This window comes from Trematomus bernacchii, unplaced genomic scaffold, assembly GCF_902827165.1.
Source record: "Trematomus bernacchii unplaced genomic scaffold, fTreBer1.1, whole genome shotgun sequence".
Lineage (NCBI taxonomy): Eukaryota > Metazoa > Chordata > Actinopteri > Perciformes > Nototheniidae > Trematomus > Trematomus bernacchii.
In genome coordinates this window covers 8,831,153-8,844,216 of record NW_022987714.1, presented here as the reverse complement: position 1 = coordinate 8,844,216, position 13,064 = coordinate 8,831,153, and the positions used below count along the sequence as shown (strand labels likewise).

The 13,064-nt window shown below is 41.0% G+C and overlaps 1 protein-coding gene across 3 annotated transcripts; it reads left to right on the top strand.

Moving 5' to 3' along the window:
* Nucleotides 1-559: 559 nt before the first annotated feature.
* On the top strand, nucleotides 560-11,464 carry lrrc56 (leucine rich repeat containing 56). Of its 3 annotated transcripts, XM_034141200.1 has the most exons (13): nucleotides 560-617; nucleotides 1,363-1,537; nucleotides 1,980-2,067; nucleotides 3,283-3,343; nucleotides 4,475-4,571; nucleotides 5,138-5,335; nucleotides 7,983-8,160; nucleotides 8,248-8,478; nucleotides 8,702-8,769; nucleotides 9,532-9,674; nucleotides 9,991-10,193; nucleotides 10,334-10,685; nucleotides 11,051-11,464. In XM_034141200.1, the coding sequence occupies exons 2-13, from the start codon at nucleotides 1,376-1,378 to the stop codon at nucleotides 11,226-11,228; spliced, it is 1,959 nt and encodes a 652-aa protein (XP_033997091.1). In that variant the 5' UTR covers nucleotides 560-617; nucleotides 1,363-1,375; the 3' UTR covers nucleotides 11,229-11,464. The 3 variants fall into 3 exon arrangements, with proteins under 3 accessions (XP_033997091.1, XP_033997092.1, XP_033997093.1); XM_034141201.1 differs by lacking the exons at nucleotides 560-617; nucleotides 1,363-1,537; nucleotides 1,980-2,067; nucleotides 3,283-3,343 and adding an exon at nucleotides 3,972-4,053 and having other exon boundaries at nucleotides 11,051-11,463; XM_034141202.1 differs by lacking the exons at nucleotides 560-617; nucleotides 1,363-1,537; nucleotides 1,980-2,067; nucleotides 3,283-3,343 and adding an exon at nucleotides 4,241-4,321 and having other exon boundaries at nucleotides 11,051-11,463.
* The last annotated feature ends 1,600 nt before the right edge of the window (nucleotides 11,465-13,064 follow it).

Sequence of the window (13,064 nt, the reverse complement as noted above, 5' to 3'; positions counted from 1 at the left end):
CCATGAAAACCCCACCCACCTGAGAAAAATAACCACCATCCAAACTCAGTAAACCATCCAAGCATTTCACAAACCACACATTTTACTTTGAATAGTTTTTTGTTTCTCCCAAATGTTATATTACCAGAGCCTTACTGTTATTTAAGAACGCATACTTCCAGTGGATAATATATACATTAATTTGGAATTGATTTGATTTTAATAAAAGACATGTCAACCAAAACACTCACATTCTATGATTTGACCTCTGACAATAGTATTGTCAGAGGTACATTCTGAAAAATGTAAAGCTCCAAAGTCAGAGCTTACAAAGAACAAAGAAGGCAGCACCACACAAGCGTAGGTGGGTAAAGGCTTCTGTAGTAGAAACAGATGCTTAGAAATTAATCTTTGATGATAGTAACATAACAGATAGCGTTTAGTTAAGCATTAACCTCAAGAGTTTCACTGATGCGCTAATTGTTACATGTGAACTACATATCCCAGGGAGCCACAGGTCTCTTAGTGCCGTTTCCAGGAAGTCGTATGTGGTTGTCAAGCAAACTTTTGCTTCTAAGCAAAGTGATTTCAGTCAGTGAAATGTATGTATATTTTTAGTCTGCAGTTTCCTGCAACAGGTACATATGAACTATCTAAATATGTATATATATATATGTATATATATTGCGTTTAAAGTACTTGTTGTTGTGTTTAGCTTAAAATAAAATATTATTATTTTGCCTCCCGCATTTGTCAACAATTAACCATAGCAGTTATGCTAGTTTGTTAGCTAATTTAACGCGAGTTGGATAACGCTAAGCTAGATACAAATAAATACGATATGACATTAAATGTGATATCGTGTTTGCTTTGACCAAACAGGTTAAAATAAATATATGTTATTCTTTATGGCAGACAAAGCGCTAAATGTGCTGAACAAAGTGACTAAGGAACAATTATCGGGAATTAAATGATGGTTACACAGTCATCTTTAGTGCTTGCTGTTTAATGAACCATTCTTATTGTTACTCAGCTAACAACATGGACAAGCGCTAGTCATACGTCTGTGATTATAATCTTCCTACTTTTTTTGCTTTTTTGGAATTGATGTAGGCTACAAATATTTGTATCGATTGTATTGGTACAACAAATATAGTCATACATAACTGAGCCTTTAAAAAGCGACACATAGCTGGACTTTTCCTCTTGTTTTTGCAAACATTTGGTTCCTTCCTTTTCGTATTTTTTTCTTTATGATATATTTGACTGATGTGGACCTTTGAGTCCAAAACTGAGTAAATAGATATTTACATTCAACGTCTGTCTAGATAGACATCTATGGATAGATGAGTATTTCCTATACATCCATTTTGTTCATGTCAGGTTCCTGTGAGAGATGAGTTGCTGTCATGGTTCTGTGCCTAAGGGAGTCCGGCCTGGCACAGCTCGGGTCCTAGTCACTGAGCTGAGTGGATCAGGCCACATCAACCCAACTCCTGCCACCAAACCATGTGAGGACGCAGAAGCAGTGGATGTTTCCTTTTCTCCAGAGAAGCTGGTAAATTTGCAGAATGGCCTAAAGATACAGTCAGTCCCACCAACATTTGTACACAAAGTTTTCCATTGTCTCATTGTTACATGTGGTTAGTCTTACTAATAGGCTTGTTTATTATTAACCAAGTTATAAGTGTCTAAGGTCAATGTTGATGCAACAAACTTTGATGAGTAAACACAAAATCCAGTTAATTAAAGGGGCCCTATTATGCTTTTTAGGGTTTCCCTTTCCTGTAGTGTGTTAAATACGTTTTTGTGGGACATCTCTGGTTTCAGACAGAGGGTGAAAAGGGGTGCTGCAGCACAGGCAGTATGAGACAAATAAAGCACTTTTTGAACATTAAAGCATATAAGCATGTCACAATAGAGTCACAAAATACTAATATGAAACCTGAAAATAAGGATATTAGGACGCATTTTAATGCTTTTTCATTTCTGTCCCTCAGAAATCGCTGTGTGGAACTCAGGACCTCTCTCACCTGACCTCACTGGAGATCTGCTTGGACACACAAGAAAACACACTGGGTAACTTTGGTAAGAAACAGATAAATCTATATTTTAACCATGTGCAAAGTTTGTGTGGGTACTCATTGGGGATCACGGACTCAGTCACTCTTAAAGGTCCCATGTCATGCTTTTCTGGTTATTAGCCGTCCCCTTGTGTGTTATGTAGCTTTTTATGCATGTAAACCGTCTGCAGAGTCACAAACCCTCAAAGTACACCCTGTAGCGAGTAAAACTCGAACACAGAAAAGACATATGCTGCCCCAGAACGCCTCGTTGGGGATTTCTCTTTTTCCATTGTTTACTTCTTGGGTATAGTGACGTATTTCGGGTATGGTGACGTAACGTAACGTCCGTGGAGCCGTTACGTTTGGACCAATCCGCGGACTTCCTCACACACACACATTCGGCGGGACGTTGCGAGGCTCGCTGCTGCGAGGAGCGGGACACTGTGAGCTGGCTCACTGGTGTGGGGTCGGCGAGACAGCGAGACACCGCGGAACTCAGCCTGGGCACACACACAAACTCCCAGCCAGGCTGCGGGTGTGTGTGTGTTTCGCACTGGGTTTCGCTGTGTCTGGGCTCACAGGGAGGGCGGGGGGGGGCAGGAGCTCCAACAAGCCGTTTAGGACAGAGAGTGAATACACATACTATACAGAGATGCTGTATGAGAAACCAATGTGAGTTTGGAAAATTGCACAATATACATTTATTTTAGTATACCTCAACAATGGAATTATGATCAGTAGAAATGGCCATGACATGGGACCTTTAAGTAAAAAAAACAGACATTACGTTTCTTACACTCTGTACAATGATGATTCATGATATACACTTTTAATAACCACATAGGCAATCATGAACCAGAACTGGATAAGAGACAAATAGAAACATTGCTATGACGCACGGAACATATCCGTTCTTGATTTCCTCTCAGGTGTGCCAACCTCAGTGCAGGATGACTGAGCTGATAATGTTGGAAGAACATCTCCCTTTTGCTCACCTTTGTCCTCAGAAAATTGTAGATTGCACAACAAGTGCAAGCATGACAGAGCAGTGTCTGTGCATGTGTGAGTAATGCATAGCCTGTCCCTTTAGGTACTTCTACGTGTAGCTATTTGTCAAAGGCCTGAAAAGGTTCTTTTGGAAGTAATTCAAAAAGTTTGTTGAAAACCCAATAAATAATCACCCCACTGTTACATGTTTAGTGATTGAAATAGCTTTGTTTATCTAATCATCTTGCAGGTGCTTACTTGCCCAAACTGGTGCGGCTCAAAATGAACAACAGCACAATTTTGTCAGTGAGGTAAGTGTAATGTTATATTCCTAAAATGCAAACTTTTCCTACGTGAACACGCACATTCAATCTCATGTTATACGGAAATCTTACTCATGGAATACTACGTACTCCGAAAAAGCTTCATATCTTGAAACCAAAAATTAAATATGTTGCTAAAGTAAGAGTTAACCAAAATACACAATGAAGTCTGTCCATTATTTTGAGTAAGCGGGTCATAATAACTGCAAAGAGATATTCCTGTTGAGTCTTTTAAATGTATTTTTGTAGCTTTTAGCACTACAAGCTATCTAGTTCCATTATATTTTAAGAAAAGGCAGACATCTCTGCAGCTAATGTCTCCATCATTCGGCAACCCACAGTTAAACATTTGAGGTTGATAAAAAAGAGAACAGGTAAGAGGAAAAATGTGTGTCTTTTCTTTTTGGTCCCCCTGACTTTCCAACAGGGACTTGTTATGTAATGTTTCTGTATGTAGGATGCATGTTGCTGCTTGTAAAACCGACACCAACAAAGGTGTTCAATACAGTCTTAGAGCTAAAACACATTGAGAACAGGTTCCCCCACCTGTCTCACAATAAGAAACGGCAGGTTTGTGGCATATCAGCTTTCACATTTGTCTACTCGGATGAAAAGACAGAACATTTGCACAGTTCATATGTAGTGTCCTACCAACTTGATTGCAGCCACAGCTGTCATCAAAAACTGATGGAAGAAAAGTAATTAACCTGCGGGATGACACACATTGGAAATGTTCCGAACAGGACAGGTGGAGGATTGTTACCCGAGAGACCACAGAGGGATAAGAGAGTACAAACAGAAAGATAGGCGGCTGTCTGCTCCGCCCTGAGAGTAGCGAAGCAGAGCCAGCCGGACGTGCGCTGCCTCTGATAGCATTTCCTGCTCTGGGAGCTGTAGTGGAGAGGGTGTTGAGGAGCTGTAGACACATGGACTGAGACTCAGAGCAGGGCTGTGCTGCAGAGACAAGTGAGAGGCAGAGGAGTGGCCTGCAGATTGGGGGAGAGAAAAGAGCTTCTAGCTTCAGTAGCCAAGCGATGGATAGCCTTTCCCATGATTCACTGCGTTGTGTAATACCCGTCCCTGCCTCTAAATCAAGTTTGTTCTATTTTGTCTCCTTAGAGACCTGGGAACCACCCTCTCCCACCTGGAGGTGCTGTGGATGTCCCGCTGCTCCCTACAACACCTAGATGGCCTCTCTACTTTGTCCTCCCTAAAGGTAGAGCTGGAGATAAATAAAAAGTCTCTGTGTTGGGATGAAATGAATGTATTCACAAGTTCATATTTTTTTAACTTCTCAGTGTCTAAGTTTAGAATGAGTATAGAGCAGACGGGATCTATTGCATGTCTGTCTGTCTCTGCTGTTGCTCTCCCATAGGTTTCTCCCATTTGTCCCCCATTATCTTTGGGATTTTCCTTGTCTGCTGAGGGTCTAAAGACAGAGGTTGTTTTATGCTGTACAAATTGTAAAGCCCTTTAAGACAAATATGCAATATCTGATATTGGGCTATATAATTAAAATCTGATTGATTCATTGAGAGAAAAAAAAAGTAATCATATATATTTATATACAGGAAATATTCTGAAGAAGCGATGATAAGGTTGATTAGCAATTAGAGACCTGAGATTTTTGTTTGATCATTGACATAGTTTATTTTATGAAAATCCCACGAATGTTGCCTTTAATACCTCTCCTGTGTGTTAGTTTTTCAAACTGTCTTATAACCTTATCTTCCCCTCTACCAATCTCTTCTACGCTGTATGCATATCCTCTCTCTGTTTCAGGAGTTGTACCTTGCCTATAACAGTGTGTCGGACCTGAGTCAGGCGGGCATGCTGGAGAACCTGCAGCTGTTAGATCTGGAAGGGAACGATGTGGACGACCTGGTCCAGATTCAGTACCTGGGGCTGTGTGGCAAACTCCAGACACTAACCCTGGAGGGAAACCCTGTGTGTGTGCTCCCAAACCCCCCTGCCAAACAGGTAGTGTAACATTATTTATAACACAAAATAACAATACAGCACTACAATGGTGCAGGAATGAGTCCTACAATCTGGAAATTATATTTTAGAATTTAGAATTTCCCTTGTCACAAAGTCAGTAGTTTTTGGATATAATAAAGTCTGTGGTTAACACAGGCTTAAACATGTTGTTCTACGACATAGCAACAGTCTAAAGCTTCTATTTGTAATAAAAAACAGCGGTTGCTAACACGTGGCTAATTGAGACTGCTAAACATCATGATGAGGAACATGAGTCTGCCTTTAGCTTAGTGCTGTTGACCATGGTGTATTGTAAGCCTTACGTTTATTAAGCATTTCACTTCTGGTGATTACATTTACGCTTCAAAAAGAAGAAAGTGTGTAAGTATCATATTTATTTATTGACTTATTTTCTGCAATTTTCTATAATCCATTTGAAAAATCGCATTTCTTTTTGTCAAGAGAACCAGTGCCAACTTTCTGGTCGACCTACATAAATCATCCTTCATGCACCACTCTATCGTGTCACCATCCAAGCATGATGATGCATTGATGATAATGCAAGGGAAACATTTGAGGAAGTTGCATGTGTCTAGACATTCCACTGATGTTTTATCCAGATTAACATATAACAACATAATACACTCATAGGGGACAAATCATGCACATTTGAAGGTTTCTAAAAGAACATGTTTACTTGCTTATATGATCATACTCTCTGTCTAAATTACCTGTGTTAACCCTCTGTCTGAAATGCTCCGTGTTAGCGCCTGTCGCTTTCAGCTCTCCTGCAAATGTCCAGATAGGATTGTGAGAAGAATTGCTCACAAGTAGATCTCAAGCCATTGGGAGAGATACTCAGATGGGGGCATCACATTCTTATAAGTCTGCATGTGAGTTAGAAAGGAAAGCCAAATCTGATTGGCTTGTTGAATCATGTGTTTTCTTACCTAGGCATCCCACCAAAAGATGGTTGGGTTGTCTCATGCCACAGTTTTGATTTGATCTGATTGATTGAGGCACTTCAACTGTTTACCACTATTGACATGTTTTATTAATATGACCACTTTAAAATCCTGGATGTTGTTGAAGCCCACTTGAAAATGCAACTTGTGGTTCTCCTGTAGGTATCACTCAGTTAGTTCTCTCTCCTGTGCCGGCCCACTGTCCGCCCTCATGGCTTTGTCAGATAATGACCGAAATGTAATTAGCATGCGCTGAGACATGAAAGTATCCGTATGATCTCGCCGCTCTGTGTTTGGGCCTTTAACGCATCAGATGGGACACAGGCAGCAGGAGGAATCAAAATAACCAAACATACAGTAGGTCGTAATTACACGGACGTACTCTTTTTCATTATCTCATCATGTGCAATGCCTTGTTTAAATGCTGCTGTGACGTAAAACATTTCCTAAATTTGAATCAATAAAGCAAATCTTATCTTATCTACTTGAAAACTGGCCAATACATTTAGCATAAAGCAGCTCACAATGGACTTTTTCAGAGATATTTGCTGTTGCTGGATATCCAGGGTAGAAGCTTTCCACTTTCACTTTCTGCTGAGTTTTTGTGCCACTGTGAATGTGTTTATTTACACCCACCAGCAGAGCATTAATTAGGAAACTAGGGCAATGAGGGGAGATGCTGAGCTGAATATGCATTAGCCTGTGCTTTGTAGTGACTGAGGGGTTCTTGGATTTGCTCTCTTGCCAAACTATCACTCCTCTTGCTCTTTCTCACTCTCTTTCTATCGAACACACACAAACACACACACACATCCGCTTCCTCTCTAACCAGCCCTCATTCTCCTCCTCTTTTCTCCTTCGTTCCCTCCATGCCAGGCCTTAACTCTCTTTTTCATTCATTGCATCTGTGTGGTTTGATGAAGGCCAATGGTGTTCTTATTGGAGCAATTTGCCGGACTCTCTCTCTTTTTCTCTCTCTCTCCGTCAGAGAAGTTAAGTTCCATTTACACACATTTGAAACCGTAGAACGTTTTTACTGCTATCATGGATTTGTTTGATTCTATAAATAAATACTTTCTTTTTTGGAAACAATTACTTCTTATAACATCTCATTTTCAACACATCATGGTTCTTTATCATCTATAGGGCATATTGTAACCTGACGTACAGTACAGCTAAAGTACAGTATACTGTAGCTGGAAAGATTAGTCATATTAGGTTTTTTACAATTAAGATCTATGGAGCCATCATTCATCATCATTACGTGGATCATTCTAGCACAGTTCTGAAAACTGCAATCACTAAATTAGTTGTATTGTCACTGGCACATAAACTGAAACAACAGGAATAAAGACAGCAGGAAAATCTGTGAGTTTTCAAGGTAATCCTAAAAAACAACATTATCTATTGCACTTTTCCTACACAAAAGGCTACATGCCATTAAACTTGGTTGACTATATCTGCATAGCTCAATAGATCAGCCACTTTAAAGAGAGTGAAACTAATTAGTATGTATGGCATCTCACTTAAACAGAATTAAATTGACAATTTCCCTTGAGGTCACACTTTCTTACTGATATCATACCCCAGCCATCATGTAATACTTAATTTATTTTTCCTTTAATTGTCTCTTTAAACACCTGTCGCATACATTCTTATTATCTTTCCTCCCTTACACACAGACGGCAGACTATAGTTATCGGGCTGCAGTGAGGGAGTTGATCCCTCAGCTGCGTTACCTAGACGATGTAAGGGTGGAGGAGGACGGGCTGAGCTGCAGCAGCACCATGGGAGAGGACTGGGCCATCCTCCGAAACTCCATCAGAGACTGCAACTCACCTCGCGCCGCTACTGACGACGGTGTGTGTGTTTGTTATGTTGGTTGTTGATTCATTCAGGGGGACAACTGCTGTTTATTGAATGGGTCACTCACCTCTGTCTTTATAGAGGACACAGCAGACAGTGAATGTCCTTACAGCAGACCCAGCTCAGCCAGGCGGCCCCCCTCCAGTCTCTCCTGCATCTGGCCCCTCTCCTCAGCTGACTCCAGGCCCCACACTGGCTCCAGACCCATGTCAGCCTCCAGGCTTGGGGTTCTCTCCCCTCCTGGGTCCCGGCCTGGTTCTGCAGACTCAAATCTAGCAACAGTGGAAGCAGAAACCAGCATCCTGACACATGGTGAGGCCCTTTAATGGCTGTCATTTACACTGATGTTTTCAATTAGATCTTTTCAACATCCAGCTCCAATGTATCATCATTTTTATATTTCTTTTCTTTTGGCTTCGGCCCAAGCAGATAACCTTTGTAATCTTTACTCAACACTGCCACCAAGAGGACTGTTTTTGTGCTAGAAAACTGTTTGATTTACTGAATTACTTCTCTAATCTGCTGCTTTCTGAAGGAGCTGGCAAGATTCTGTTCTGTGGAAACCCAGTCCAGGCCATACGATCGAGGCGAGAAAAGTTGAAGGTTGGTTGGAAAGAGGAACGACTAAATCACTTCAATAACATCTTGTTCCTAGAACGTCTCTACCTGTCCTTTCCCAATTTATATTTACCCTGTGAAAGCTTGTGATATGAAGGTTGGGTGGGGGTCAATTTGAGGGTGAGGAGGTGAAGAAAGAAAGTGAAAAAGTGGGAGAGAAAAGATGGAGGATTGAATAATAATTGCGAGAGAGAAGGAAAAGAGGGAAAGGGACATATGTTGTTTTACATGTATTCATGAACTTTGTATCACTGTGGTGCGTCATTTAGATGTATGTCGATTTTTAAATGTATTTTAGTTGATCAGATCTCTAATAAATCTACACCAATGTATACCTTTTTACAGTTTCCTGTACAGTCAAGCATTCATAGTGTGTGTGTAGAGGACTTTCACAGGCCATTATAGCCACCTGACACCATCAGCTCGTCTCTATAATGTCATGTCAGTATATCCAGAAGGAGCTAATTATTAACAGGAGGACAGAAACCTGAGAGGCCCGGTGGTGGGAGGACACAAATGGTTGGACATAGTGGCAGAGCAGCTTGACATATGGGGCTTTCCCTGCCAACCACATGTTATCTGTCATACTGGTATAAAGTATACACGCTGTCACGCTCTTCTCACTGTATTCCCCCTCTCTGTCTGGCAGTTACTATCTATAATTAATGAAGGCTTTTATTCTGTTGTGTTTCCTTACTTCCTCTCCACTGCCGCTCATGCTCATCGTCCCTCTCTTTGGCCTTAAAGACGGCCCCCAGCAGGTCTACTTTCACCCCCCGTGACCTACCCATCCATGTACCAGAACACTCGTACGACCTTGAGGAGCCAGATGTTACAGAACGCGTCGATGTGTTTGCTGAGCTTAGATCTTGGAGGGAGCAGCACAGCAAGTACGAACACTCTACACACATCACAGACTTTCTTTAAGGGCTGGACATATACTAAATGATTATAAAAGTACATTTGAATGTCTGGTTACAGAAAATGTATCACAGACACATGGATCACCATTAGCATATGTTTCATTTCCAACCCATGAGGACTTTTTGAAAGAAAGTCAGGGTGAAAAAGCTAATGAATACCTATTAATGATGCAACATGTTGTACTTTCTAGCAAGAATTCTAGTTTGTTCCTCACTTTAGCTCACAACCTGCCTTCCCATGACTTAAGGGGATGAAACTAAACATCTTTCTACAATTTTTCAGGCGTCTCCAATCCATAGAGACAGGAAGATTGCCCCAGGTCCTGGCTATAATGCATAGTGACGAAGAGGAGGGGTACAATGATGATGAAGAAGGCTTTGGCTGTGTAACGAATGACAGTAGTGATGAAGAACATGGAGCAGAGAAGCATGGTGACAGCAGAGATGCTGCCTCACCAGATTCCTCTTTCCAGTCTCTTTCTCCAGGTGAGTACTCACTTAATGAACATACATGATGATCTTTTATCCACGATAACATCTGGATTAAAACCATAACAAATGACATACCAGTAGGTTACCAAGAGTAATGGCTGCTACTAAACCTTCTGTAATGTTTTGTTTTTCAGACCTGCATCATAGAGAAGCTTTATCCCCTGAGGTTGCCCGACTGTCCCTGTCCCCAGACACCACGCTGTACCCTTCCCCCCCTCTCAGTGTCACACTAACCACTGGTATACAGCAAAAGCCATCAGGGGTCCGCGCACGAAGGCTTCGACTCAGCCATACCACCTCAGAACATTTACCTGATTTGAGAAGAGTAGGGGGCTTCTCTGGGTCAGGTGCAGCCACAGGAGACACGGACCTGGCATCTCAGAGGGTCCAGCAGCAGATGGCCGATGTCCCTCTGTTGCCCCTGCCTGCACACAAACCCCACCCACCTCTAGCAAGTGCCCTGGGTAATGGGCTCTTGGATTCATGGTATGGCATTTGAAAGCTTATGGTAGCACACGTTTTTGGAAAAAATAGCTATTTAAGTGAGCATTAAACTGGTGTTTTAAATACAATCTCTAACATTTTGACTTTAAACTTTATTAAAAGATAGATAGATTGATAATTGGGAAATGTTTGCGTTGCAGCAGCATACAAAGACAAGGCAATGTACATAAGAGAAATTAAAACACTAGAAATAAACAATCCAAAATATTTCTGAAATAGAAATAAAATAGCATTAAAAAGTTAAAAAATATACATGTGGAAAATATACATGTGAAAATACAATTTACAGTAACAAAATATAAAGCAGAAATGGGTGACAATAAAAATAAAACGTTTGTGTTTTTCAGTGGAGAGTTGGACATATCCAGTATACATTCTGGCCGAAAGCTTCTTCAAACTCCTCAGATGTCCAAACCCTCGGACAGACCAGCGATAACTCGCCCTCACACAGCCAGGGCAGCTCTGCAGAAACATCAGCAGCACCACACACACCAGCCCTGCAGAGGGAGCTCACACCCAGACTGACACCAGAGTGGGCAGATCTTTGGCTGCCTGGCCAGTGATCGTTGATCAGTGATCAGAGTAGTCAAATGCAGAGAGGCCATTAAGGGTCATTCCCCTTATTTGCTCACTCACATGCTCAACATGCTTTGAATGAACTGTATTTTTGCCATGTGATGTTCTCTGTCTCTTTTTTTGTCAAGACCTTGAAAGCATTCCCAATAAATGTTTGTAGTGGCCAACATCACAGTCCTCTAACATAAGTAATTGAGCAATACACATCACAAACTAACAGTGTAATTGGATCCCTGAGATGATCCGTCTAGTGCTTCCGCGATGCTGGTTGCTTTATAAAGGCTATATGAGCCTGATGAAAAAGAAAGGGGATGTGACTAATCCTGCACATTTGCATTTCTCAGGTTGAATCAACTTACATAGAACTCAAATGCCATCTTGTGTTTAACCCAATTTATTTGTTTCTGTATATTCTTTTTATTCCTGAGCCGTAAGGTTAATATATTGTAAAGGATAACTTCATCCAAAATGTCCTGCAGTGACATTGAGTGTTTTGACATTCATGGTGTAACAGTCAAACCTTGCCACTTGAGGGCACCATCTGCAATCATTTCTGTGAATCAAAAACTCATTCCATTGTTTAAACCTCCTTGGTCAAACAATTCTTCAAATCCACAACCTTGAAACTCAAGATCTTTCATTTTGTTGACTTGTTGTTCATATCTAATAAAGCATCTACAGTACACCATAGATTTAGAAGAAGTGTTTGCAACCCTGCACAATTACAATACAAGACATGATGTATTGACTACAGAGAAATGTAATGGAGCAAATCCAGTCCATTAAGAGATAATTTTTTTTGTCTGTGGCATATCCTTTTGTTTTCCTAAAGCTATGGGAAATTACCCATCCTCTGCACCATGAAGGACACTCTCTGACTGAATTTGTCCTGAGACGTACAGTGCTTGAGGACTGGAGAGAGGCAGCCATATCTATAATTGTATTAGTTCTTCAGGCACTGCAAGGTGTAAGGCAATATATATATACAGTATATACACACAGACATACACATGACACGCACAGAAATGTATGGTGTGTGCATTTCCACTCAGCCATGTCAGGCTCTTATATAACATGTTGACACATTTCTTATCTCTTAGCATGTCTTTCCATCACTTGACTGTAACACCTTCGATCAGCTCGCAGGAATGCCCTAATTTGCGCCATGGCTTTTCCCCTCAGGTGTTCTCACTCACGCTTTCATTTGACTGGTGCTGTTACGTTTCAGGACACAGATGGAGTAGTATGAAAATAAAGGGCTTCTATGGTGGGAAAGTGTCCTCCTACTCTTTCTAAATAGTCTTGTAATTTTACTGAAAGGGGTGATTCTCACAGCTGTTCGGGATCTGGGACCTCATCTGGGATGTGAGAAGCTTTCTCCCACTCCTCAGTTATTAACAGATGAGACAAACCAAGAAGGGCCTTTTTTCCTCTTTGGCTTTTTGATGGTAAACGCTGTTAGAAGTAAAAAAACAAAACATTTTCAGTATTCTTTTCCCCAAAAATCGAATTAAAAAGACAATTATAGAACCACAGTGCCACTACTCCACAAGTTTGCTTTTTGCAACCGTTTCCCCAGAGATGATTGTAAAGCAAAAGGAGGAGGAGGATAGCCATATTAAGGCAATATTAATAATGGATAGTAGAGCAGCAGCATAAGTCCCTCATGTCATAAATACACACATATATTTCTGTCAGACTGAAGTGGAGAAAACTGTGTCAACACATGCTGTGAATAATATTAAAACAAATCTGGTTTATGTGATTCAATTACAATTGTGATTA